General features: G+C 39.6%; 1 protein-coding gene and 1 pseudogene across 1 annotated transcript; both read right to left on the bottom strand.

The window, feature by feature from the left end:
- LOC126698553 (protein NRT1/ PTR FAMILY 5.2-like) overlaps positions 1–8175 on the bottom strand; it is a 61377-nt pseudogene extending 53202 nt beyond the window's left edge.
- On the bottom strand, positions 2443–8016 carry LOC126698554 (protein NRT1/ PTR FAMILY 5.2-like). Its single transcript, XM_050395863.1, has 4 exons — positions 7807–8016; positions 7164–7381; positions 4396–4967; positions 2443–3500 (listed from the first exon to the last, which is right to left on the bottom strand). The coding sequence occupies exons 1-4, from the start codon at positions 7937–7939 to the stop codon at positions 2588–2590; spliced, it is 1836 nt and encodes a 611-aa protein (XP_050251820.1). The 5' UTR covers positions 7940–8016; the 3' UTR covers positions 2443–2587.
- Positions 8176–26326: the final 18151 nt, after the last annotated feature.

Raw genomic sequence — 26326 nt, forward strand, 5'->3', positions numbered from 1 at the left:
TTCACCAACTTAATCTTTGCAGTACCTCCGATCAACCCACTGGTTGATCACCATCTAATGCCTTGTTCACTTGTTATCCTTGGTATAATTCTCTCCCTTGAGAAATTTACCCCTACTGCTACTAGTGTCAATTGAGGAGGATCCCTCACATAAAACATGTGTTCATGAAAGCAAACACATGTGTGAATACTTTAGCTTCCTTTTAACGGACTTGGACTACTGATTTGTTTTGTTTTCCTCCCCCCAACTGTATTTAGGGTCCAATTGGTTAGAGGTGTAGAAAAGTGGGAGAATAGAAAATGATGAGAGGATGGAAAAGCGGGAGGATAGAAAAATTTTTAATTTCCCTCATTTTTTTATTTATTAGGAGTATAAAACTAGAAGGATGGAAAAGTAAGTTTGTATAAATTTAAGCATATACCCTTATTAAAAAATGATGCCTAATTAAAACCAAAAAAGTGATAAACAACCAAAAAAAAAAAAAAATCAATCATCTAAATTTATTAAAAAATAAAAATCATATCTAGAAAAAAAAATCACATCTAAACAAAAAAAAAAAAAAAAAAAAAAAACATAAAAGAAAGCAGAAGGAAAAAAGAAAAAAAAGAAAAAGAAAGAAAGAATATATATGAGCACTAGACATGTATGAAGCCTGCCCAGTAAATCAAAAGAAAAAAGGAAAAAAAGAAAAAGAAAAAAAAAGAAGAGGCAACATCCAGAGGAAAGAAAACGAAAAAGAAAAAGAAAAAAGAAAAAAATGAAGAAGATCAATGTGGACAAGCACAAGTGCAACTGCACATGGGCATTTTTGTCCAAAAATGATGTTCAATTTTTCCCTATAGTTTTCTCTCCATTTTAAGAAAAAAACTTTTTGGTAGACATAGGGAGAAAATACCTGAGTTCCACCATTTATTTTTCTTCCTCTCCACTCATCCAAACACACTCCAAAAAGTTTTCTTTCCATTTTCTCTCCAAAGTTTTCCATTCATCCTATTTTACCTCCAAACAAACACATATGGAGTTGAGTCTAAGGCCGATAACAAAATATTAGCCTAAGTACTTTAACCTAAGGTTTTTGCTTAAATAACATGTTTTAGGACCTTTTTCTTGAAATTTTTTTTAGTTATTTTTCTTTTACCGATTGAATCATCAAACTGACCGAAACACTTGAAAAATCTTGGTACTATGGCTACTGCCTATACAAGTTGGTATAGATTTGTTGATTCTCTAGTACGTTTCAGGTTTTAGATTTGTTTATGTGAAGGAAGTAGAAAAATATTTCTGTAGTAAGAAATGAAGAGTGGTCATTCATGTTGTAGAAAAGTGTAGAAAGCTTTACTGCACAGCAGAAGGTTTTACCGCACAGCAGAAAGCTTTAGGGTATGTTTGGTTGGGTGGATTTTAGGGAGGATGGAAAAAAAAATGGAAAATAAGAGAGAAAATGAGTGGGAAGGGTGTTTGGTTGAGAGGGGGAGGGGGAGAGAAAAGTGGTGGGGCCTACAAGTTTTCTCTCCTCCCCCTTCAAAATACAATCTCTCCAAATTTGAGAGAAAATTGGAGTGAAAAGTGGGAAAAATATTTGGACGAAACTGTCTCCATCTCTTTTAATGTTTTTTTTTTTTTTTTTTTTTTTTTTTACTTTTCCTTTCTTTGGTAGTGCTAGCTTTTTGTTTTTGTTTTTGTTTTTTGTTTTTTTTTTCTTTGGTTTTTTCAGGACGTGGTGGGTTCTTCTTCTTTTCCTTTTTATTTTATTTTATTTTAATTTTTATTATTTTTTGTGCTATTTTTTGAAATGTCCACTTTCATCTATATACAATTTTTTTTTTTTAAAGTATAATGTATTACTTTTTGTTTTATTTAATAGGGACATGATGGTAAATTTATACAAACCTTATTTTCAACTAAAAAAAAAAAGTTTTCTATTCCTCCACTTTTCTATACTCTCAACCAAATACAAATTAGGAAAACTAAAAACTTTTCCATCCTCCCACTTTTCCATCCTCTATTTTCTATCCTTTCACTTTTCTATCCTCCTAACCAAACAGATCCTTACTGCACAGCAGAAGGCTTTACTGTACAGTAGAAAAGTCAATCTTGTGGCAGAAACTAGAGAAAAGTTCATTTTGTGGCAGAAATAGAGAATAAGCTCACTTTGTAGCGTCTTCCCTTGGACTTTGGACTCAACGTTTACGTACAAACTGGCAATGGTAGAATGGTACTTTGGAGCCCATTCCATGAAGCGCCAGACCCAACTTCCTTTTTAGAAAAAGCCTAAACTAAGCGTTGTCCAATAACATCAAGACTCGTGTCTAAGGTACAAGAAACGTAAAAAGAACCCTTGACAGTCTTCTCACTTTGGCTGTAGTAATTAAATTTCCCCTCAGTGGGAAAATACAACCATGTCAATGCCACTCCTTAGTATTGTGAAACATGCTTGTGAAATTCATTGGAATGAGTCTTCTAAGATTGGATAAAATTTCTTTTATACCTGAGTTTTCTGAGTCATTAGAATGGAAATTGAAAATTTCTGAGGTACGCTTACAATAATTGTATTTGATTATGAAAAACAAGCAATATACATAACTTTTTATAAGCTTAGTCCCGTCTTCAAGACTTCATTATCTCGAGATGATACTTCATTATCTTGAGATGATGCTTTGCTTGAAGTTTCCATGGCTATGCCCCTCCTGGATTCCGTCACGTCAACATTGTAAATGAAGTGCTTTGCTATAAGCAGAAAGAAGAAGAAGTTGAGAAAGCTGAGGATGGCCAAGAAAGCATAATAGTAATCTAAATGAGATGCATTTAGATTATCCAAAATCCAGCCCTTGTGGCCATGCCTCTTGGTCATATTTGCCACTGTTTTTAAAAGAAAACTACTAAGAAATTGACCAATTCCCAAGGTACTAGTGAAATATGAGGTCCCCAGGCTTTTCATGCTTTCTGGAGCCTGGTCATAGAACAATTCTAGCTTTGCAACTTCCACAAAGGCTTCAGCGATGCCCACCAATCCAAACTGGGGGAGGAGAATGAAAATAGTAAGAGGAACTGTATCACTTTTGCCAAATATTTGGTTTTCTCTTGCAACCTTGAGTCTCTTTCTTTCAGCAAGGCAAGCTGTGACCATGATAATAACATGCAACGTAAGGCCAATTCCTAGTCTTTGTAGTAATGAAATCCCTCTAGGGTTCTTTGTGTAGCGCCGGACTGTTGGAACGAAGAGGCGGTCATAGATTACAAGGCTTATCAGCATGAAGATGGTCACAAATGCTTGGAGACATCCTGGAGGGATTTCAAAATGAGGACCCATGCTCCTATTTAGGGTGGTGCCTTGTTTGATAAAAAGTGTATTTGATTGAGCTACTATGACGCTTGGTATGATTGTAGCAATCAAAATTGGAAGCATTTTCATCATTTGCTTTGTTTCTTCTACTTGGGTCACTGGACATAACATCCATGGTGAGGCTGCCTTGGTCTTTATCGCTGCTTTGTCAAGGAATCTGCAGGCAATTTTGAGCAAGGTGGGGGAGATGGGGAACCAAAAGGGTCAAATAATGCAAGTATTTTAGTTCCCTTTGTATGATTGTTTTTTTTTTTTTTAAATATGGGAGTTCTTTGGTTGATCAAATTCTGGGAAGAGAATTTTCCATTTCATATTATGAAATGTACAAAGAATATGTGCATTATCAGAAAATATTTCCAACACAAACAACATTTTTCCAAGTCTTGGCCAAACTTTTGCATCGTGGTCCTCAAATTTATGCCATGGATTAACAGTTTGTAAGATGGTGGAGGTATGCTAAAATGATCTTTTTAGTACTTTGTAGGTTTGGCTGTTTTCCATAATCTTCTCAAAGAAACTGAATAGTTTGGCAAAAGATAATAAAATTGCTTTTGCCAAAAGACATTTTAAACCTTATAATTTAGGGGTATAACAAAATTAAATCTTGAAGTTTCAAAAAGTAACAAATTAAACTTTATAGTTTCAAAAGTATCAAATTAAACCATAATATTCGGAAAAGCACAAATTAAACCTGAGAGCATTGAATTTGACGTTTAACATCGGCTGAAAGTTTAATATGTTGCTTTTTGAAATTTTGGGATTTACTTTGTTACTTTTGAAACTATAGGGTAGGTTGGTCTCTAGAAGATTCCTGTATGTTTGCTACTTGAGTGAGTAGGTTGGTCTGGTTGGCAGATGTAGTATGCTTGTTTGTTCAATTGGTCTGTTGTGTGCCCAGGCTTATGCTGTGTAATTTTGTTTTGCTTTAGGAAATTTTCATTCATTAAAAAAAATAAAAAAAGCTCAGAAGTAAATATGTATTGTAAAAGTGAACATGTGTATGAATATTGTGACCGAAAATTCTGAAGTAAAAAATAGGATAGAGGGTTAACCTTAATGAAGGGGTGTACTCAATTCTGTATTTCCCATTTTTGGCATATTCTTCCAATCTCAACTCATGAAGCTCTTTTGGGTCATTTGGGACAGTTACCTTCCACTTCCTTACAGCAGCCACAAGTACTTTAGTTATCTTAATCATAGGACTCCCTGAAGGCAGTTTGTGTCTATAAAATGGAGTACCCACCAAGAACACCAAAACTGAAATCAATAGGCCAATTGTTGGAAGGCCATAGCCAAGGCTCCAACCCACATTTGCTTGTATGTAGATCAAGAAAGTGTTAGAGAAGAGGGTGCCAAAGAAAATGCTAAACATCCACCAATTAAAGAAGGAGAGCTTGTGGAACCTTTCCTTGGGCTCAAAGTCATCAAATTGGTCTGCTCCCATGGTTGAAATGTTGGGCTTGGTTCCACCAGTCCCAATAGCAATTATGTATAAGGCAAAATAAAATATACTCACTTGCAAAGAAGAGGCTGGTTTGTTGCAGTCCACTACTTTGACCTCATGACCACAAGATGGTGGTTTTAAGGTTGGCAATGAGACTGTTAGGGTTAGGAGGCACATTCCCTGTGTACAACAGTTAACGTAATACTGTGTCACCATGAGTGAACATAGGTAAAGAATTCTTTTATTCACTTTGAATAAATTAAACTAATGTATTGATGAAACTATCATAAAATGCCTGAATACTTTTAATTGTTAGGATCTTTAGGTTGATGGCAAATTATATGATAAGTTTGGGTGTAATTTTGAAATTCAATTTTACAATGCAATTAATGTATTGTTGTGGATTTAAATTTGTAATACGTTGAAGAGGTGACACTTTGCATGAATGAGCTTGGAGGGTCTAGCGAATTCACTTTTTGAAAAACAGTTGAGGCAACAATTTCGCCTCTCACTTTTAGGACATTTCGCTTGAGTTAAAATTCTATAACTTTGAGAGAATTTAGTTATGACCCTCACTACAAAATGAGCCCTCAACCTCTCTTTATAAGCCCCATTTTCCATGAATTTTTAAGACCCAATTTCCATATTAAAGAGTTAGAGAAAGTCCTAAAACCCATTCCACATCTCTATCTTCTCCCTCTCCATTTAACCAATTTCATGAAAGAAGATCAAAACCATCATACACAAAGCAACCTTCAAGGTTCTTGGTGCTGATTGGTCTTGAGGTATCATTAGAGCAATATCCCAAAATCACCAAGTAGTCTTGGTCATTGCACTTGGAGGCTCAATTGTGGATCAAGAGATTATCAAGAAGAAATGATTCAAAGAATCAGTTGCTAGCAGGAGCGAGAAGCTTAAGTACATAATCATTACTTAACTTGAAGGGTTTTGTGGATCATTTTGTGCTAGAGATATGCATTGCAACTATTCTTGATTTGTGGATCATTTGGTGCTAGAGACCCTAGAGAGTTTTTTTCCATTTGGTTCTTGGGTGTTTCTCTTTGTAAGCACTTCATTGTTGTTGTGAGTGCTTGATATCTTTTGTAATTGGGATTGCTATTGTGTTTATCTATTTTTACTTATGTCAATTATTGGTCAAGTATATTAACAATTGGGCTTAATTTCCATACTTAGCTTAAAATTGAATAAGCCATAAAATTTGGGGTTTAAATCAATACTATTATTTATTACAAACTTATGAAACACAATAGAATAGAAGGAGATGGGGGTAGATCTTATTAAATAAATAATCAAAGTAATAGTTTTTTGTAGCTTTTTTCTTAACTAGGTCCTACTTTATTAAAGGGAGAGAGTTTAGGATTGAGAGGACTCTACATAATGTAGTCTAATAGTATTACCATTTGATTTTATTTTATTTTTAAAAAAAATTAATGGAGCTTATTTAAAAATATAACTTAACAAATTGACAACAAACAAGAATTTTCGCTCAATATATTCTTTTGGCGTCATATTTTGTTTTGGCTACTTGTTATTTATTTCTTTTGGGGGAGAGCTAATCCTAGGCCTATAGGCCACTTTAGGCCATAATCCAGGAACCTATGGAGAAAGGCTCTCAAATATAAGTGAAATAAGTGATTTTTTATTTATTTATTTATTTTTAATTTAGAAAAACATGTATGAACTGTACTTATATTTCCCTCCACTTATAAGAAGGCCTATGAATTAAATAAATCCATCCCAATTATCATTCAGTGAATTAGTTATATTAATAAAAAAAAGTAAGTAATATTAAAAAGTAAAAATTTTAAAATTGTCACTTAATCTTTAAATTGTATTGAGCCGATCTATGTTTTGGGAGTTTTTTTTTTTTTTTTGGGGGTGGGGTTGTTTGTGTGGACTTGAAAATCGGTCCCAAAACCTGATGGTTTAAGGTTTTAGGATAAAAAAAAAAAGATATCTCGTTTATCTATCTTTTGTCTATCTATCATTGATTAATAATGATGCAACACTCCGTACGGTCACAAGTATTATACTTGAGGCCCCAGTGAAGGCCAAAGTTTGCTTTCATCTAAAAAATATGTGCCAATCACATTAAAAACCATGTTGGATTCTAATCAGACAGTGATTCCCCACCATCAGAAACTATTAGATCTTGCATGAGGTTCTTATTTCTTTGGACAATAATCACATACGTGTTCGATTGTGCATGGTGCATCATGCATGCAATAAATGTTAACATTGAGTCTTTTAAATGATCAATTTCACCTATTTTATTTTCTTCTCTCTTTAATTATTTAACAAAATTAAAAAAAAAAAAAAAGAAATATATTAATAACTTGGGATTCGAGATTTTACCAAGAGATAAATTCCTGATGCAATTACAAAAGTCCAATATCGGCCGAGATAAGTATCTGCAATGTAGGCACCTAAAATGGGTGTCAACCATACAGTACCAGCCCAATTGGTCACATTGTTTGCAGAGTTTACAGTGCCTTCATGGAGCTTATCTGTTAGATATATCACTAGATTTGATGCAATCCCATAGTATGCCATCCTCTCAAACACTTCATACCCTATAAAAAAACATATACAAAAAAAAAAAATAAAATAAATAGTGAAATTGTGAAGCATCCTAGGAAATTTTTGAAAGATATGTTATTCTAAGTGAATGAGAAATATTAATAGAAATAGAATTCAAATGAAAACAGTTGTGTTTGTTTACGATCCATATATGAGTTATAGTTTCTCTTTGAAAATTTGTGACTATGTAAGCCTGTTTCTTAGTTTATTGGCTAGGGCTAGCTAGGTATCTTAAATATGAAAGAGTTTTTTGGTTAACAAATATGAAAGAGTTAAATCTTTATTCAGCAACTTTTGAAGTTTGGCCTAGCTGAATTACCTACAATGAAATAACAAGGCTATATACATTACCTACAATGAAATAAAAAAAAGGTAAAAAAAAAGGTCTACCCTTGAGAAAAAAGGCTATATACATTACCTACAATGAAATAACAAGCTTTCCATCTCCCAGTCTTTGATCTTAAAACAGGTCTACCCTTGAGATCCACAGTCCCATCTTGCGTGTAATCCTCTCTTTCATCTGCAGGGCCTTTCTCTTCTACCATTGCCATCTTGTTAAAGAGAAGAAAATAGGGACTACTTGGGTCGTCTAATTTGAAATCATGTGAGCATTTAGCTTTTTATAAAGTTATATGGTAGCCAAGGACCTTTTCCACCTGTCATTGAACCACTATCTTACGTCTCTGGCTCCATATAGAACCACTGAACCACACTATCTAAGGCTTGTTTCTCAAAAAAAAATGAAAAAGACCTTTTCCACCTCGAGATTCTAGAATCATATATTTTCTATTTGCTTTCTTGTTCACTTCTTTTTCCTTTCAAACTATTAAATACCTTTTATCCAATATAATCAAGCATACTGTCATTTTTATTTATTTATTTATTGGTGATGTTAATTTGCCTCCAAATTATCGAACTAGTCACTAGCACCAATTATGAGAGGAAGAGTGATGTTGACATGGTAGTAAAGATCATAAACTACAAAATAATAGAAATGGTTATTTTATTTCTAATGACATTGAATTTAAGGATTAATTAATAATTATAACTGCGAGAGTTAATTTCATCATAATCAATTGTATTTTATTTTTGACAGCCCACATTATTCTGTAATCTGTATTACTAAAAAAAACTGAAAATGTGGGTTCTAGTTAGTTCAACTGATAAAGTTTCTGATGGTTGTATAAGAGATATGGGGTTCAATTCCCGCCTACATCAAAAACTGATTGGTATCTTAGTTTAATGATAAAGAAATATCATCAGGAGTAGACATCATAGGTTGAAACTCTCTTTCCAAAAAAAAAAAAAAAAAAAAAAAAAAACTGAAAATGCCTTTGTTGTCGTTAATGTTTATTTTTGTTTGGGAAACACTTATCAGAACATGGATATGCTTTGATTATCCGAAATGATCAGATTGTTAATGATCAAACATTAATTTTCGTTCACAAATGACATTATAATAATATAGAAATAAAATAGGATAAGAAATCGGGAGGGGAAAAAGTCCATTTTAATTTTAATGGAGCTCTAGAAAGAAGTGTGACACCACATGTACAATGTACATATGCATATGAGAAAAAGTGTTCTCCTCCAAACGTGGTCCTTCCTTTTATTCAAATTTCTTTCTCATTCTTACGTAAGGCTTATATATGCATGACTCATGAGTACATGTGAAATTGCGGCTCTATTCTCAACCTATTCATTTTATTTTAAATTTAAACGATGCTAGTTAGCAGGATATATTATAAAATTAATTATATAACTTTTACAGATTGATGTATTAAAAAAGAATAATAATTCAAATATTTATTTATTATATTTTAAAAATCCACCATATCATTACCAATATATAATACAGTAAAATTTATAATATATTTAGTATTTTTCTTATACTTTTGGATAATCTAACTAAATACCGGTAATTTTGTAAATTTTAGATGAAGATATTTTTCGACGAGCTTTGCTTACTAGACATAATAACATTTGCTTACAGAAGAGAAGAATATATTGCTATCCATATATTTGAATTGTCCCTACAAAATCCATAAGGAAGACTATACAGCTGCCTAGCTAGATTGCCTTTGTTAGCTAAAATGACTAACCTATGTAGGTTATAACCTACTAAAATAATTATTGGGTTTAGTTTTTTTTTTTTTTTTTGAGAATGAATTATTGGGTTTAGTTAATAATTTCCCTTCGAACATTTGCTAATAGACCATTTAAAAAATAAATAAAAATTAATGCCGCTTTCATGAGAAATATAAAAAGTTGTAAAAAAAAGTTAGTTATTTTTTTGAAATTTTCTTTTCACATAAAAAGTTTATAAAAATAATTTCTAAACTATAATGTCCTTAAGGTATTTGTTAATTTTTTCCATAATTATTTGGTATTTTTTTAACCTTTTTAACCTCAATGATAATTATTTTGTTTTTGTTACAGCCTCTAGAAGATCGAGCTGAAGTATGATTCTTGTGAGAACTTAAATCTTCAAGAGAGAAAGGAGGTTGATACGTATATAAATCAAAATAAATAAATTAAAAAAAAAAAAAAAAAAAAAAAAAAGGGGGGGCTAGCTGTGGTACAGATAAGGCTTGTAGATGAAGACAAGACAACCATAAAGACAAGTTCACTTTGTTAGATCCCTCCCATTTGAATCAACGAGGCAATCAAAGTTCAAATGGGTCCAAGAAATTTTGAAACTCTTCTACTTCATTGTCTCATTTAAGATAGTCAACAACTCTATCTACAGGCCACATATCTAATTTTGGATTATGTTAAGGATGGTTACTAGCCAGTCGAAGAAGTAAACCTATAGGTTTTGATACCGAAGAAATTCAGGAAGACGACTGGATGCACTGTATTAGGGTCCCTTAGTCCCTTGGCTATGCCTTCTTGGTAAGGAAAAATGAGGCGTAGACACATAGTCAAGAGGGAGAAAATCTATCACGTATCTAATATATGTATCTATCCTTTCACATGAGGTAGGTTCCATGTATTATCAAAAATGAGAAAATCTATCATTGAGAAAATCTATCATTTCCAATACACGTATCCGTTGATTCCACTCCCACATGTGTGGGGTCTACTCCCATGTGAAAGAGTGAAAACATATAATACCACATTGTCAAGAGGAAGAAGTACAATGGTCAATGGTGGGATTAGATTCATCTAGGCACACTTGATTTATCGTGCTAGAGTGTATTTATTTTAGGACTACAACTAATTCCACACCTATTTTCACAACTATACTATGTGGCAAATTGTGATTTGTCACTTTCACATTGACCAATTACTTTTTTTTTTCACCACTCACAAACAAACATATCAATTAATAGTTGTGAAAATGAGTGTGAAATTTGTTGTGAACTTATAATTTTCTTTAATGTAACCTTGGCTTCTTTTGGTGTTACTGTCAACGATTCCAACAGTATATTGGAATCCATTTCGATTTATCCATAAGAATAAAATATTTGGATATTTGTTAATATTAGTGTACTATTTTTTAGAAGCTAATTCTTAGGTTTGAACACGTGACCCATCGCATTGGATGAATGACACTTGTCATTGCATTAAGATTTGACCTTTAAAATTTAAAGCGTGAAAAAAAAATGATCATTCAAAAATATAAAATGTAGTTGCACGATTTTCCTGGCCCAACTTATGTTGATTAGGCCTTGGCCCAAAGCGCAACCCACAATAAATATTTGTAGAGGATGGGTCAAAGAATTTAGTCTCAGTGAACTTGTTCGGTCTAACGCATGGATAGTATTGTTTGCAAAAAGAAAATAAAAACACCAGAATGGATCTTTCTCAAGTATGATTTTATTTCTTTTTGTTCCTGATACAGTTTTTCCGTCCCCTTCTTTAAGGGACTCCACTACATTATATAGTTCTTTTCTTTTCATCTCAACCTTACACCTGTTGATCATCTAAGCATCCACTTGAGCACCTGTCCCATCAGACGCCCTCATCAGTCCCTTTGTGAGTTGCAGAGGCCAAGGCGGTACTGTTCAGGTGTCTTTTCCTCATTAATGCGGCCAAGAGGGTGGTTGGGGCACAATTAATGTGGTGGTAGCCTTCCATGAGATATTTTGGATTTAATTCTTTTTATATGTTGTGAAGATGAGCTGAAATGGCTGGGGAAAGTTCCTCGTCTGGGCTTCATGATGTCCGAGGAGGAGTTACTCCTCGGACAGGTCTCCTTGGCGCTATTGGGATTGAGTAACGCTTCATATGAGGCTTCTCTTCGGCCAGGACGCTCCTCGGCTGGGCCTGCGTTTGGAATAGCCCATCATTTTTGGGCCGGGCCCCACAATAGCCCCTCAAAACTCCGGTTTTTACCTCCCTCCGAGGAGAAAAGCGAGGTTTTGATGTTTGTGAGAGGGTGGAAATAAGGAGATTGTGGGGCGCGCGTGCGGACCGTTACTTTTGACGCGCTACAATTTACGAGGCGCGGCCATTAACTTCTGGAGGCGTTATGTTCCCTTCATCCAACGGCTTGGCATGGATCGAATGGCCATCGTTTCTTCCCGTATTTTTAGGCAGGGATGATCTTTTCTCTCTCCTCCCGGCTATATAAGACGTCAGAGGGGTTCAGTTCCTTCTTTCATCTGCATTTCACAAACCTCAAAGGACTCCAGAGAACTCCATCGAATCCCAGAGATATACGAACACTTGCGTCCGTTACGCCGCCGTAGCCGTCTTTGTGAAGCGTTTCGTCCAAGAGAGATTTCCAGGCGTCCCATTGAGCGTTTTGTGAAGGTACCAGTACATTTCGTTTTTCTCACCGTTTCAAGTCCCTCCTCGGACTTTTCTTTTCTTCTTGGTCTCTACTTTCATTTCCCCCTTTCAGTTCAGATGGGTAGATTCGAAAAATTAGTAAAAACTCCTGCCGCTATGGAGGCCTTTAGGGCTAAATACCACATTCCCCCTCGGGTTGGGCTGCGGTACTGTCCTCTGGAAGGAGTATTGACAGATAGAGTTGAGGGAGAAGTCGTTATCCCCATGATTGCTTTCATAGAGGGAGGGATGACACTTCCCATGCGTAGGATCACAAGGGAATACCTGTTCAACCATAGGTTGACGCCGTATCAGTGTGCCCCGAATATGTTCAAGATACTAGGCTGTGTAGATGTCTTAGACGAGCGGATGAATCTAGGCCTTACTTGGCACGATGTGGCTTATCTGTACGAATGTCACCGCCTCGGGGATGATGGGTATTATCTTAAATCCCGGAACGAGGACGTTAGGTTGATCTCTTGTCTTCCAGTTTCCAATAAGACCGTGAAGAATGACTTCCTCATTGCTTCTGGGGAGTGGTTCGACGGTATTCATTGTCCAACTCGGGCAGGAAACCCAGGTGCGGCGCTTTTAGGATCGGTCCTTTTTGGGAAAGGATTTAGTGTTGAGGGGTTATTTTTCTTGCTTTCTTTGTAATTGGAAAATTTCATGGTCTAACCTCACTCTTCTTGGTTTGTTTGCAGACAAAATTCACGTCGCTCCTCGGATAAACTTTGCGAACGTGCCAGCGTTGAACTATCTCCTTAGGTCGGAGATTTACGTCGCCGAGGACGGACAGTTGCGTGCGGCCCATCTGGTTTTGGGTTATCAACCTCTGAGCAGCACTTTTCAGGCAGTCGGTCACGCTATAAGGGCTGGCAGTCCGAGGCTGGCTAGAATTGACGTGTCCCAGGACGGATTCCTAGCTGACCACAATTTGCCACCAGTTGTGTTGCCAGGTGTCAGAAATCCCTACTTAGCAGAGCAGCTTCCTCCGGTAAACAAGCCTGGCGCTGCTGTTTTGGTTGAAGAAGAGGCTGAATCATCTCGTCTTTCCCTTGAGGAAGAGATAGATAAGTTTTATTTCGAGGAGGAAATTCAGCAAAACCCCTTGGTGGAGTTTTCTAATCCCGAAGTAGAGCAGGACCAACATTCCGTAGTTGGTGTTCCCTCAGTCGTTATCTGCTCGGACGATACTTCAGACGAAGAGGTAGAGCCCATGGCAGGAAAGGGAAAGACTCTAAAGGAGCTGATGTCCTCCCGAGGGAAAGGTCAGTCATCGAAGAGTCAGTCATCGAAGGGACCAAGTCCATCACAGGTCAAAACCCTTCCCCCTGTGGTCCCTCAGGGCGTCTCGGACCCTGGCCTTAAGGTTAATCCGGACCTGAAGAAGAAGAGGCCGGTTGACACTCCTGAGGAAGGCGAGGTGATTGCCCAGCCGACCAAGCAGCAAAAGACCACACGGGCGCCAAGGAGCAGAAGGGGTAACTCCTCGGAGAGCCGGGATGAGGAGAACCTTGCTGAAGTGCGCGCTTCCCCTCGTGCATGGAACCCCAAGTTGGAACTGGATGGGGTTGCCATCCTTTCCAATGCTTCGGTCCGAGAGTATAACCGAGGCCGGGCAGGGTACGTGGCTGATGCCTTAGAGCAACCCTTACTCCTTCCTCGGGACATGGAGGCTTATAGGCGGTTCTCTCAGCCCGAGCTCTTCCTATCCCTAAAAAGGGATCTCGCGTTGGTAAGTAATCCTTTTACTGTTTTATTAATTTGTTTACCCCTGTTGGATTTCTTTTTCAAAACAATCTTGTTTCGTTCGTAGATTACTCAGCAGGTGTTCGTGGCTGATGAGTTTTGCCGTGACAGCCGTAGTCGGGTTGAGGCTGAGACCCAGGCTCGGGCGGAGATGGAGAAAGCCTTAGGGTCCCTCAAGCACGAGCACCTTAAACTTACAGACGAGTTCAAGGTATCGGAGAACCGGCGCAAAAGTGCAGAGGCTGGTTTAAAGAGTGCCGAGACCCAGGCGGAGGACCAGCGCAAAGAGCTGTTCTTGACACAGATTAACCTCGCCACTGAGAGGCGGGCAGTGCAGGATCTCAAGACTGCCCTGCAAAAAGTTGAGGATGAGCTGAGGCAGGCCAAAGAGGAGGCCCAGCTGATCCGAGAGGCTACTGAGGCCGAGAAGAATGCTGCTCGCCAGCTCGGGGCTGAAGAGACGGAAGCCAGGCTATCCGAGGAGATCCCCGAGGTGTGCAGGGATTACTGTAGTATTTCATGGGCTCATGCTCTCGATGCTGCAGAAGTTCCTACGGATTCGGCACTAAGACTGCCCGAGAGCATCTTCTATCCTCCGGAGATCCGTGCTAATCCTGATGAAGCCCAAGTCGCTTCGGAGCAAGACCTGGCGGTGCCTGATGCCGTCCTCGTGCCTGATATGGCTAAGGATCCTGCCACAGACTCTACCATTGAGGTTCCTCCTCCTCAGCCCGAGCAGAAAGAAGATCCTCCCGCTAAGGCTTAGCCTTTTAGGCTTTTGATCTTTGCACTCTTTTTTTTTTTTAAATGAGAGTTGTCTTGTTTTTTCATTCTTTTGTAAGGACCTCTCTTTCTAATGTATTCGGAATATTAATATAAAATGTTCGTTTTGCTTACTATGGATGTATGTCAGTAGCGCTCTTTTTTAAACATTTGCAACGATGTAGATACAGGCAAACGGTCAAAATGAAAATGGGTTTTTGGGTTGCGCATTTGAGGGTCGTGATGGTGCTAGACTGCGCGCATGTATTAAAAATGATTTCCTTTAAGTAATAATCTCTTAATCTATCATAAGTAATAATTTCCCCTAAGTCTGTGGTTCGAGGGACCATGCAGGACTTAGGTTCTGTTTAAAACTTATGAATAGTTGCCTTAAGTATTAATTTCCCCATAGGCTTGAGTCCGAGGACCATGCAAGGCCTTGGTTCTGTTTAAAACTTATGGATAGTTGCCTTAAGTGTTAATTTCCCCATAGGCTTGAGTCCGAGGACCATGCAAGGCCTTGGTTCTGTTTAAGACTTATGGTTTTTCTCTCGTGCATTTGGTTTCCCCATAGGCTTGAGTCCGAGGACCATGCAAGGCCTTGGTTCTGTCCAAAACTTATGGATAGTTGCCTTAAGTATTAATTTCCCCATAGGCTTGAGTCTGAGGACCATGCAAGGCCTTGGTTCTGTTTAAGACTTATGGTTTTTCTCTCGTGCATTTGGTTTCCCCATAGGCTTGAGTCCGAGGACCATGCAAGGCCTTGGTTCTGTCCAAAACTTATGGATAGTTGCCTTAAGTATTAATTTCCCCATAGGCTTGAGTCCGAGGACCATGCAAGGCCTTGGTTCTGTTTAAGACTTATGGTTTTTCTCTCGTGCATTTGGTTTCCCCATAGGCTTGAGTCCGAGGACCATGCAAGGCCTTGGTTCTGTCCAAAACTTATGGATAGTTGCCTTAAGTATTAATTTCCCCATAGGCTTGAGTCCGAGGACCATGCAAGGCCTTGGTTCTGTTTAAGACTTATGGTTTTTCTCTCGTGCATTTGGTTTCCCCATAGGCTTGAGTCCGAGGACCATGCAAGGCCTTGGTTCTGTCCAAAACTTATGGATAGTTGCCTTAAGTATTAATTTTCCCATAGGCTTGAGTCCGAGGACCATGCAAGGCCTTGGTTCTGTTTAAGACTTATAAATAGTTGTTAGTGGAACAGCAAGCAGCGGACAGTCATGAAAGAAAACGTATGCTAAGCCATTCTCATTAATAACAATATCTTCTGAGATTATTTACATTCCATGGTCGAGGTACAGCTTTTTCATCCAAATCTTCTAGGTAGTAGGCGCCTATTCCGGCCACGGACGTGACACGGTATGGTCCCTCCCAATTGGGCCCTAACTTGCCCCAAGTGGGGTTCTTTGCGCTGCCAAGAATCTTCCTCATCACGAGATCACCTGGACCCAAAGGCCGCAATTTGACGTTAGCATCATACCCTTGTCTCAGCTTCTGGTGATAATAGGCCATGTGAATCGTGGCCTTTTCCCTTCTTTCCTCGGCTAGGTCCAGACTTCTTCCTAGCAACTCATCGTTATCGCTTGGGGTAAACGAGCTAGACCTCAACGTGGGGAAATTGTTCTCGATCGGAAGCACGGCCTCAGCCCCATAAGTCATTGAGAAGGGGGTTTCACCGGTTGAACGCCGCGGCGTTGTCCGATAGGTCCACAAGACGTGCGGTAGTTCTTCTACCCATCTCCCCTTTGACTCATCCAGTCTTTTCTTCAATCCGTTCACTATGACCTTGTTTACGGCCTCGACTTGCCCATTTCCTTGGGGGTATGCGGGGGTGGAATATTGATTAATGATCCCAAATTCACGGCAATACTCCCTAAAATTCTTGCTGTCAAACTGAAGACCATTGTCGGAAATGAGTGTTCTCGGAGTTCCGAAGCGGGTGATAATGTTCTTCCAGATGAATTTCTGGGCGTCCACGTCCCTGATGTTGGCCAAAGGTTCAGCCTCCACCCATTTAGTGAAGTAATCGGTTCCGACTATTATGTATCGCTTGTTCCCCGCAGCCTTGGGGAAAGGCCCGACAATATCAAGACCCCATTGCGCGAACGACCATGGACTGGAGAGTGGGTTGAGAACCCCTCCGGGTTGGTGGATATTCGGGGCGAATCTTTGGCACTAATCGCACTTCTTAGCATATTCCTGGGCCTGTCTCTGCATGTTCGACCACCAGTATCCTTGGGTGAGTGCCCTGTGCGCCAGCGATCTTCCTCCGGTGTGACTTCCACATACTCCCTCATGCAACTCCTCAAGAAGAGACTCGGACTCTTCTGGATGTACGCAGAGTAAGTACGGTCCAGAGTAGGAGCGCCGATAAAGTTTGCGGTCCTCTGATAGCCAAAAACGAGGAGCATTTCTACGTATCTTCTCGGCTTCTAGTTTTTCTTCCGGTAGGATATCGTCTTGGAGGAAATTCCTTATGGGGTCCATCCAACTGGGGCTCTGTCTAATCTAATGGACTTGGGTCGGGTTTCCGCTGATGGGACTGGCCTTGGCTAGATCTTCGACTAGGATCATTCGTGGCAAATTACGTGCCGAGGACGTGGCAAGAGTGGCCAGCGAGTCTGCATGAGTGTTTACGCTCCTGGAGATGTGCGTCAGACTGAAGGATTCAAAACTCGTCTGTAGCCGTTTGACTTGTCCCAGATACTCTTGCATCCTGGTATCTCGAGCTTCTAGCTCTCCCATCACTTGTCCGACCACTAATCTGGAGTCCGAGAAGGCTTCTATTACTCTTCCACCCAATATTTGAACCATTGCCATTCCTTGAAGTAAGGCTTCGTATTCGGCTTCATTGTTCGTAGCCGAGAATCCGAGTCTTAATGATTTTTCAATGACAGCGCCGTCCGGCGATATTAAAACTATCCCAACTCCTGATCCTCTCTGGTTGGCCGCGCCATCCACGTAGACCTTCCAATGCATGGTCTCCCCGGCTGAAACTGTGCCAACCAGTTTTCCACCCAGGTCTTTCTTCTCGGTCATCGTTTCTATAGAGGGCTCAGCAAACTCCGCTACCAAGTCTGCGAGGACCTGTCCTTTGACGGAGGGTCTGGGCATATATTTAATATCAAAAGCCCCCAAAAGAGCACTCCACATGGCGATCCTTCCTGTGTAGTCAGCGCTTCGAAGCACGGCTCGAAGGGGAAGCTGAGTCAGAACGATGACCGTATGCGCCTGAAAGTAATGAGGAAGCTTCCGGGTTGCATGCACTATCGCCAGAATTGCCTTTTCTAAAGGTAGGTATCGCACCTCGGCCTCATGTAGTGATTTGCTCACATAGTACACCGGTCGCTGCACCCCATTATCATCCCGTATTAGTACCAGGCTTACTGCGTGGGGAGCTACGGCGATGTAGGCAAACAGCACCTCGTCTGCCTCAGGACTGGACATGATGGGTGGTCGGGACAGGTAGTCCTTAAGCTGCTGGAAAGCCTGAACGCAATCCTCCGACCATTTGAACTTTTTCCACTTGTTTATCAGGAGGTAAAAAGGCCGACATCGATCCGCCGATCGCGATATGAACCGGTTTAATGCCGCAATCATGCCAGTGAGCTTCTGCACCTCCTTCGGGTTCCGAGGAGTCTGTAGACTGTTAATGGCTTTGATTTGGTCGGGACTTACTTCTATTCCCCTGTGGGTGACCATGTAACCTAGGAATTTCCCAGACCCGACCCCGAATGAACATTTGGAGGCATTCAGCCGCAACCGGTGCTCCCTTAAGATAGCGAAGACTGTTCCAAGGTCTTTCACGTGCTCGGACACCCTCTTACTCTTCACAACCATATCGTCTATATACACCTCAATGATCTTGCCCAGTTGTGGCTCGAACATCCGAGTCATCATCCTTTGGTAGGTTGAGCCCGCGTTCTTTAGCCCGAATGACATCACCTTATAATGATAATTTTCGATGGGCGTCATGAAAGCCGTTTTCTCTTGGTCCTCTAGCGCAAGGGGTATCTGTTGATAGCCCTGGAAGGCGTCCAGGAAGCTCATTCGAGGGTGCCCCACGGTTGCATCCACCAATCGATCGATTTTGGGTAGAGGGAAGGGGTCCTTGGGGCACGCCTTGTTCAGGTCCGTGAAGTCCACGCAGACCCTCCACTTCCCCGTCTTCTTCCTTACCACCACTGTGTTCGCCAACCATTCGGGATAAAAGACCTCTTTGATAGCCCCTGCTCTTTTAAATTTTGCCACCTCGTCTCTTACGGCACTAGCGTGTTCCTTTGAAGAGCGTCGGGGTGGCTGCTTCCTCGGAGTGGAAGAGGGGTTGACGTTCAGGTGGTGACAGATGAGGCTAGGATCAACTCCCGGGGCATCGTAGGCGTCCCAAGCGAATACGTCGACATTTTCTCTGAGAAATATGACCAGTTCCTCCTTTTCTTGAGAGGGCAATTCAGAGCCGACCTGAAAGAACTTCTCCGAGTCATTGCTGACAGCAACCTTATCTAAACCTTCACACCTTATCTCCTCGGCCAGCCCCTCGTTTTGCTTTGCCGAGGAGGTTGGTTGCTATAAGCTCTTTGGGACCGAGGACTCGACCAAGGGCCGATGTAAAATGGCGGCCACCACACACTTCCTGGCCACGGCCTGATCTCCTCGGATCTCTTCCACTCGTCCTCTGGATGGGTATTTTACTTTTTGGTGAAGTGTGGAGGTCACGGCCTTTAGGCTGTGGATCCATGGCCTTGCAACTATCGCGGTGTAGGGTGAATAAGCGTCGACCACGATAAAATTCACCTCCACCACTTCCGCCCCAGTCTATACGGGCAGTCGGATTTGCCCCTTTGGCGTAACAATCTTCCCCTCGAAGCTGAGAAGGGGGGAGTCATAAGCTGTCAAATCTTCCGGCTTCAAGTTCAGCCCCTTGTATAGGTCGGGGTACATTATCTCCACCGCAATTCCAGAGTCTACTAACACCCTTTTCACATCGAAACCCCCAATCCGCAAGGTGACCACCAAGGCATCATCGTGAGGTTGAATTGTTCCTCTCTTATCCTCATCCGAGAATCCCAGTATCAAAGAGCTTCCCTTTTTTAACTTTTTGGGCTCCCTTTGCCTGCCCTCGGAGGGAAGGCGATCCACGGCTAATACCCTGGGGATGGGTGGCCCAGTTCTTCCCGGTGCAACGAGGATGACATGTATCGTCCCGGTGGGGGGTCTTAAAGACACGTCCCTTCGAGGTTCTTGTGTTGCTTGGCTGGAATGGCCGCTCGATGGGTGCAGCAGGTGACGTAGCTTTCCTTCTCGGACCAATTGATCCAGGTGATTCCACAGATTCCTGCAGTCCTCAGTAGTATGCCCGTGGTCCTGATGATAGTGGCAATACAAGTTCTGATTACGTTTGGCAGGGTCTCCAGCCATCTTTCCCGGCCATCTGAAATAGGGTTCATCCCTTACTTTCTCCAGTACTTGTTGTACCGGCTCTCTGAATACGGCATTCACTGTTTGCGGGTTGCTCTGCCCAGCCTGTCGCGGAAAATCTCTCCTCTGATGACCATGATTGTGACGTTTCGTCCTGAAATCATTTGCTTTAAGGGGGATAACCTTCTCCTTTCCCTTCCCTTACAGCTGATCCTCCTCCACTCTTTTGTACTTGTCGATCCTATCCATTAGCTGTTGGACGTTAGTAACTGGTTTTCCGGTGAGGGATTTCCTTAAGCCATGCCCGGTGGGGAGGCCGCTTTTGAACGTGCTGATAGCAACATTATCATGGTTGTCATCTAAATCGTTATACACCTCCTAATACCTATCCGAGTACGCTTTCAGGGTTTCTCCTTCGTGCATGGATAAGGACAGTAGCGAACTGAGAGGTCGAGGGACTCTGGTGTTTGTAATAAAACGGGAGCAAAAAGCTTGAGTGAGCTGCTTGTAGGAGCCTACGGAGTTTGTCTTCAGGCTGTTGAACCACCTCATTGCCATCGATCCCAAGCTGGATGGGAAGATCTTGCACATTAGGGCTTCGTTTTGCGAATAGATCGCCATTTTTTGGTTAAACTGACTCACGTGTTCTACCGGGTCTGTTCTGCCGGTATAGATGGCGAACACCGGTTCGTTGAAGCGTCTTGGAAGCTTAGCCCCTTCGATTCTACTCGTGAAGGGTGACCTCGAGACCTGATCCAGCGCCTTCTTCATGGCGTCGTTCCCCGAACCTTTGCTGGATGGGCTCTCATACTTCCGTACTGGGCGTGGTTCCTTTTCGTAAGAAAAGGTCTCACTTGGGGGGGGTCCTTGACCTTTGTCTGTAACTCACGTCCTCCGCATTAGAAGACTCGCCTGAGTCAGTGGGAGATCGTCTTCGCTGTACACGTCGTAACTTCCTTTTTAGGTCATCTATCTCTCGCTGCATGGCCTGGTGACTATTTCGCCTCTGAGACACGTGACTTCCTGTTTGAGTGTGACTCTGGCTCGTCCGGATAGTATGCACACTTCCCTCACAATTCCCCTTGCCGCCTGGGTTGGTTGGGTTATTTTGCCTTTGGGACTCGGCGGGTTGTGTTCGTTGGGAGTCAGCTTGGTGAGGATCTTCCTGGTGCGGGCCTAGCTCTGCCATGCTCGACCGCTGTACTAGCTAATGCCTTAGTTCTCCCCACAGACGGCGCCAATTGTAGTTGCACGATTTTCCTGGCCCAACTTATGTTGATTAGGTCTTGGCCCAAAGCGCAACCCACAATAAATATTTGTAGAGGATGGGTCAAAGAACTTAGTCTCAGTGAACTTGTTCGGTCTAACGCATGGATAGTATTGTTTGCAAAAGGAAAATAAAAACACCAGAATGGATCTTTCTCAAGTATGATTTTATTTCTTTTTGTTCCTGATACAGTTTTTCTGTCCCCTTCTTTAAGGGACTCCACTACATTATATAGTTCTCTTCTTTTCATCTCAACCTTACACCTGTTGATCATCTAAGCATCCACTTGAGCACCTGTCCCATCAGACGCCCTCATCAGTCCCTTTGTGAGTTGCAGAGGCCAAGGCGGTACTGTTCAGGTGTCTTTTCCTCATTAATGCGGCCAAGAGGGTGGTTGGGGCGCAATTAATGTGGTGGTAGCCTTCCATGAGATATTTTGGATTTAATTCTTTTTATATGTTGTGAAGATGAGCTGAAATGGCTGGGGAAAGTTCCTCATCTGGGCTTCATGATGTCCGAGGAGGAGTTACTCCTCGGACAGGTCTCCTTGGCGCTATTGGGATTGAGTAACGCTTCATATGAGGCTTCTCTTCGGCCAGGACGCTCCTCGGCTGGGCCTGCGTTTGGAATAGCCCATCATTTTTGGGCCGGGCCCCACATAAAACAAACTAAAATTCAAACTTAATTAATATATGAAAAATAAATTGGCATATAGTCAATATTAACAAAATGTAAACAGAAGAAAAGATATAAAATGATTTTTTCTTAATACATTACTACTTAATTATTTGTGATTTATCAAAATGGAACTTGACTCTTTTTTTTTGGTTTACTATTATAACAATAATTTATAATTGATTTTGGACCAAATGTCGTTATAATTTATTTTCAATGCACAAAATCAAAAAATCCATTAGAAAATTATATTTTCTTTTGTTGTGAAGCCTAGTTAAATAAAATTTATTATTGAAAATGATTGTTACTATAATTGCAATAAATATACAAAGGTTATTAGAAGTGCAACAATTTTATAAAGGAAATAACATTAAATGAAGTTGAAAATCATTTTTATTATCCTTATATATCCAATATATATACCAAAAATCAATTAGTGTTATTAATTAAAAAACAAAGCACTCAAAAGATCCTTTAAGTGGAAACATGAAATACAACATCACTCAAAACTCAAACTCTCAAGTTTTTTACTTTTAAGTCCAAACATCAAACACAAAATGTAATGCCAAACGCATGTAGGTTAAGTGATTATTTGATTTGATTTGATTTTTTGGCCAGCTTTCAATTTGGAAATGCTAGTTTTTAATCTAAGAGGACCAAATATAATTTTTTGTATTTTAACTTTATATATATATGTGTGTGTGTGTGTGTGTATGTATGTATGTATTTACTTATTTATATGTTTATAAACGTACCATTTAAAATCCACATGTATGGAGATGGGGGTTGCAGTTTCTTATTTAGGGTCCAATTGGTTAGAGGTGTAGAAAAGTGAGAGAATAGAAAATGGTGGAAGGATGGAAAAGTGGGAGGATAGAAAAGATTTTAATTTCCCTCATTTTTGTTTGGTTAGGAGTGGAAAAGTAGAAGGATGGAAAAAGTGAGTTTGTATAAATTTATGTATATACCTTTGTTAAAAAATGATGCCTAATTAAAACCAAAAAAGTGATAAACAACCAAAAAAAAAAAAAATCAATCACCTAAATTTATTAAAAAATAAAAATCATGTCTAGAAAAAAAAATCACATCTAAACAAAAACAAAACATAAAAGAAAGCAAAAGAAAAAAAAAAAAAAAAATATATATATATATATATATATATATATATATATATATATATGAGCACTAGACGTGTACAAAGCCTGCCCTGTAAGGCTGTAAATCAAAAAAAAAAAAAAAAAAAAAAAAGAGGCAGCATCCAAAGGAAAGAAAAAGAAATAAAGAAGAAAAAAAAGAAGAAGATCAGTGTGGACAAGCTCATGTGCAACTGCACAGGGGCATTTTCGTCCAAAAATGATGTCCAATTTTTCACTTCAGTTTTCTCTCCATTTTGGGGAGAAAACTTTTTGGTAGGCCCGAGGAGAAAACACCTGAGTCCTACCATTTATTTTCCTTCCTCCCCACTCAACCAAACACACTCCAAAAAGTTTTCATTTCTATTTTCTCTCAAAAGTTTTCCATCCATCTTATTTCACCTCTAAACAAACACATAGGGAGTTGAGGGCTGATGACAAAATATTAGCCTAAGTACTTTAACCTAAGGTTTTTGCTCAAATAACATGTTTTAGGACCTTATCTTGAAATTTTTTTTAGTTATTTTTCTTTTACCAATTGAATCATTAAACTGACCAAAACACTTCAAAAATCTTGGTACTGTGGCTACTGCCAGTACAAGTTGGTATAGATTTGTATATTCTCTAGTACGTTTCAGGTTTAGTGAGTAGTACTGGTATGATATTTACAAGATTGAAGAGCAAGAGACCAACCATTGAAGCGAGATTGGAAAATAAGAGAGAATGCTAAGGACATGAGAGAGAGGAGGAGAGAAATGAGGATTGGAGAAAGGGTATTTAAAGAGCATGAGTAGTGACTGTAATTGGGGGCCTAATTGGTAGTGTATGTGTCAAGATCCCACTCATCTAGTAAGTTCCGGAAGAGCGGAAGCTTAGGTGACCATTGAAGAGTGTCAAAAAGGGATCGTTAAGGTCGAAGCCTAATGTTGAACAAGGGCATTGGGGCCTAAGTCCAACGAACCCCCTTGGCCAACTTTAAACCTAAAGGGTGCTTGGTCCAAAGGTAACAACTTTACCTTACCCCTTTAATCAATGTACTTTCTGCACCGATTATGTCTCTGGGAGGAAACTCAGATAAAAGTGCTTAGCCACAGGCCATTGGATTGATCCCATACTTCCTTGAGCTCATTGACCAAGAGCCCGTTTGGTTTAGGCAATTTCCAACAACTAATGCTCAATTTCCATCACCCATTACTCATTTTGGATGGGTCCCACACCTAAGATGCATGTTTGGCTTAGTTCTCATCGCCCATACCTCAACAAAATGAGTGATGGGTGAGTGAGAACGAAAAAAAGAAAGAAAAGAAGGTGTTTCTGAGTGATGGAAATAGAGTGATGATGACAATGTTGTAATTCCAATCAAGAAGAGAAAAAGAAAATTGGTATAATCTTTAAACTTTATATTTGGGCCCTCTTCCGAAAATCTTGGTCCCTGAGGCCCTACAATTTTTACATTGATTTCATTGTAAGAGTATTTGCATCAGTTGTTGTAAAATAGTATAAAATCCCAAATTTGTTCAATCAATCTCAAAATATGCCCACATCAGTCTATGTATCATTATTAAAAATAAAATAAAATAAAAAATTTGTGCTATAGTAATTATGTAAATTTACACAATTGCTATAGGCAAATGAAGATTTTAGTAATTCTTTAGATTTAGGGTAGTGGTTTTTGGTTGATGAAGAGAGAGAGAGATATGATTTGGGATAATAAATAAAAAATTGACAAAGTAATAGCATTTTAATGAAATGTAATGTAAAATATGATGTGGAGTGTTTTGAAAAGTGAGTATGTAAAAATAGAAAAAGTAGGTGCTTATGCTAAACTAGACATGAATTTTTGCACGAACTGATGTGAATACTCTAATGAAATAAGAAATAATGATGTTTTGTGTCTTTGTTTTTGTTAGTAGATAATTGCATTGTAATATATTACAAAACAATGATTTTATGTTTTTGTCTTTGTTAATAATTTGTTAAATTAATTGGTGCTCTCCTAACTCGAAATCTTGGTTTCGTTCCTAATTGAAAGAAAGTCTTTGCACCATCATGTTAGCATTGATTACCACGACCTATTGCCACCCCTTTTGTATTAAATGCAATGTGATAAACCCACATTATACAGCATTAGGTGAGTACCTTTGAATCATATCCCCTCAATCGACCTGGGGAATAGTGGTTTGTTAGACTTCCACATGTAGAGAACTTGTTACCAACCCCACCCGAGAAAAACATAAAAATACCCCTTTTGAATCAAAGGAGGTATGTACACAAAAAATTCTCTTTCCATAAAATTTTCACCAACTTAATCTTTGCAGTACCTCCGATCAACCCACCGGTTGATCACTATCTAATGCCTTGTTCACTTGTTATCCTTGGTATAATTCTCTCCCTTGAGAAATTTACCCCTACTGCTACTAGTGTCAATTGAGGAGGATCCCTCACATAAAACATGTGTTCATGAAAGCAAACAAATGTGTGAATACTTTAGCTTCCTTTTAACGGACTTGGACTACTGATTTGTTTTGTTTTCCTCCCCCCGACTGTATTAAGTCCTTTGTAGATTCGGATATTTCTTCAGACATTTGTATCTAGTTGTTCCTTCTGTTTAGCTAATATATTTCCCTATTTACCAAAAAAAGAACTTTGCGTAATTAAGGTCTATGTATTTGGAATTTGCACATTCTTGGTAAGGTAACTGATGTCATTATCATCAGGCCATTCGATGTTTCTACTGTTACAACTTACAGCCCAGTCATGTGTTTTATCTCATTACAAGACCGGAAGGCTTTGGGTTATTTCCTACCCAGATATATAGGAGCTTCTTGGTTTAAAAGCAGCTATTCAACGAAAAAAAAGAATAGCAGACAGTAAGTCCTAAAGTTCCGGTGATATAATTCCACATTTCAAGATGTTAAGATTTTCAACTTTATGCAGGCTGCGGAGAATGTCCAAAATGACACTCACTGATCTTGTTCCCAACAAGAAGTTCGTAGAAGCCTTCTAGAAGGCATCAAATCCGCAAAGATATCGCCTTTTGGGCTTTTCTCATGATGTTTTTGAAAAGCTTTTCTCATGATGTTTTTAAAAAGCTTTATGTTATTTTCGAACCCGATGGATGTGTTTTCCGATTCTTATTTCCATTT

Source organism: Quercus robur, chromosome 9 (assembly GCF_932294415.1).
Source record: "Quercus robur chromosome 9, dhQueRobu3.1, whole genome shotgun sequence".
Lineage (NCBI taxonomy): Eukaryota > Viridiplantae > Streptophyta > Magnoliopsida > Fagales > Fagaceae > Quercus > Quercus robur.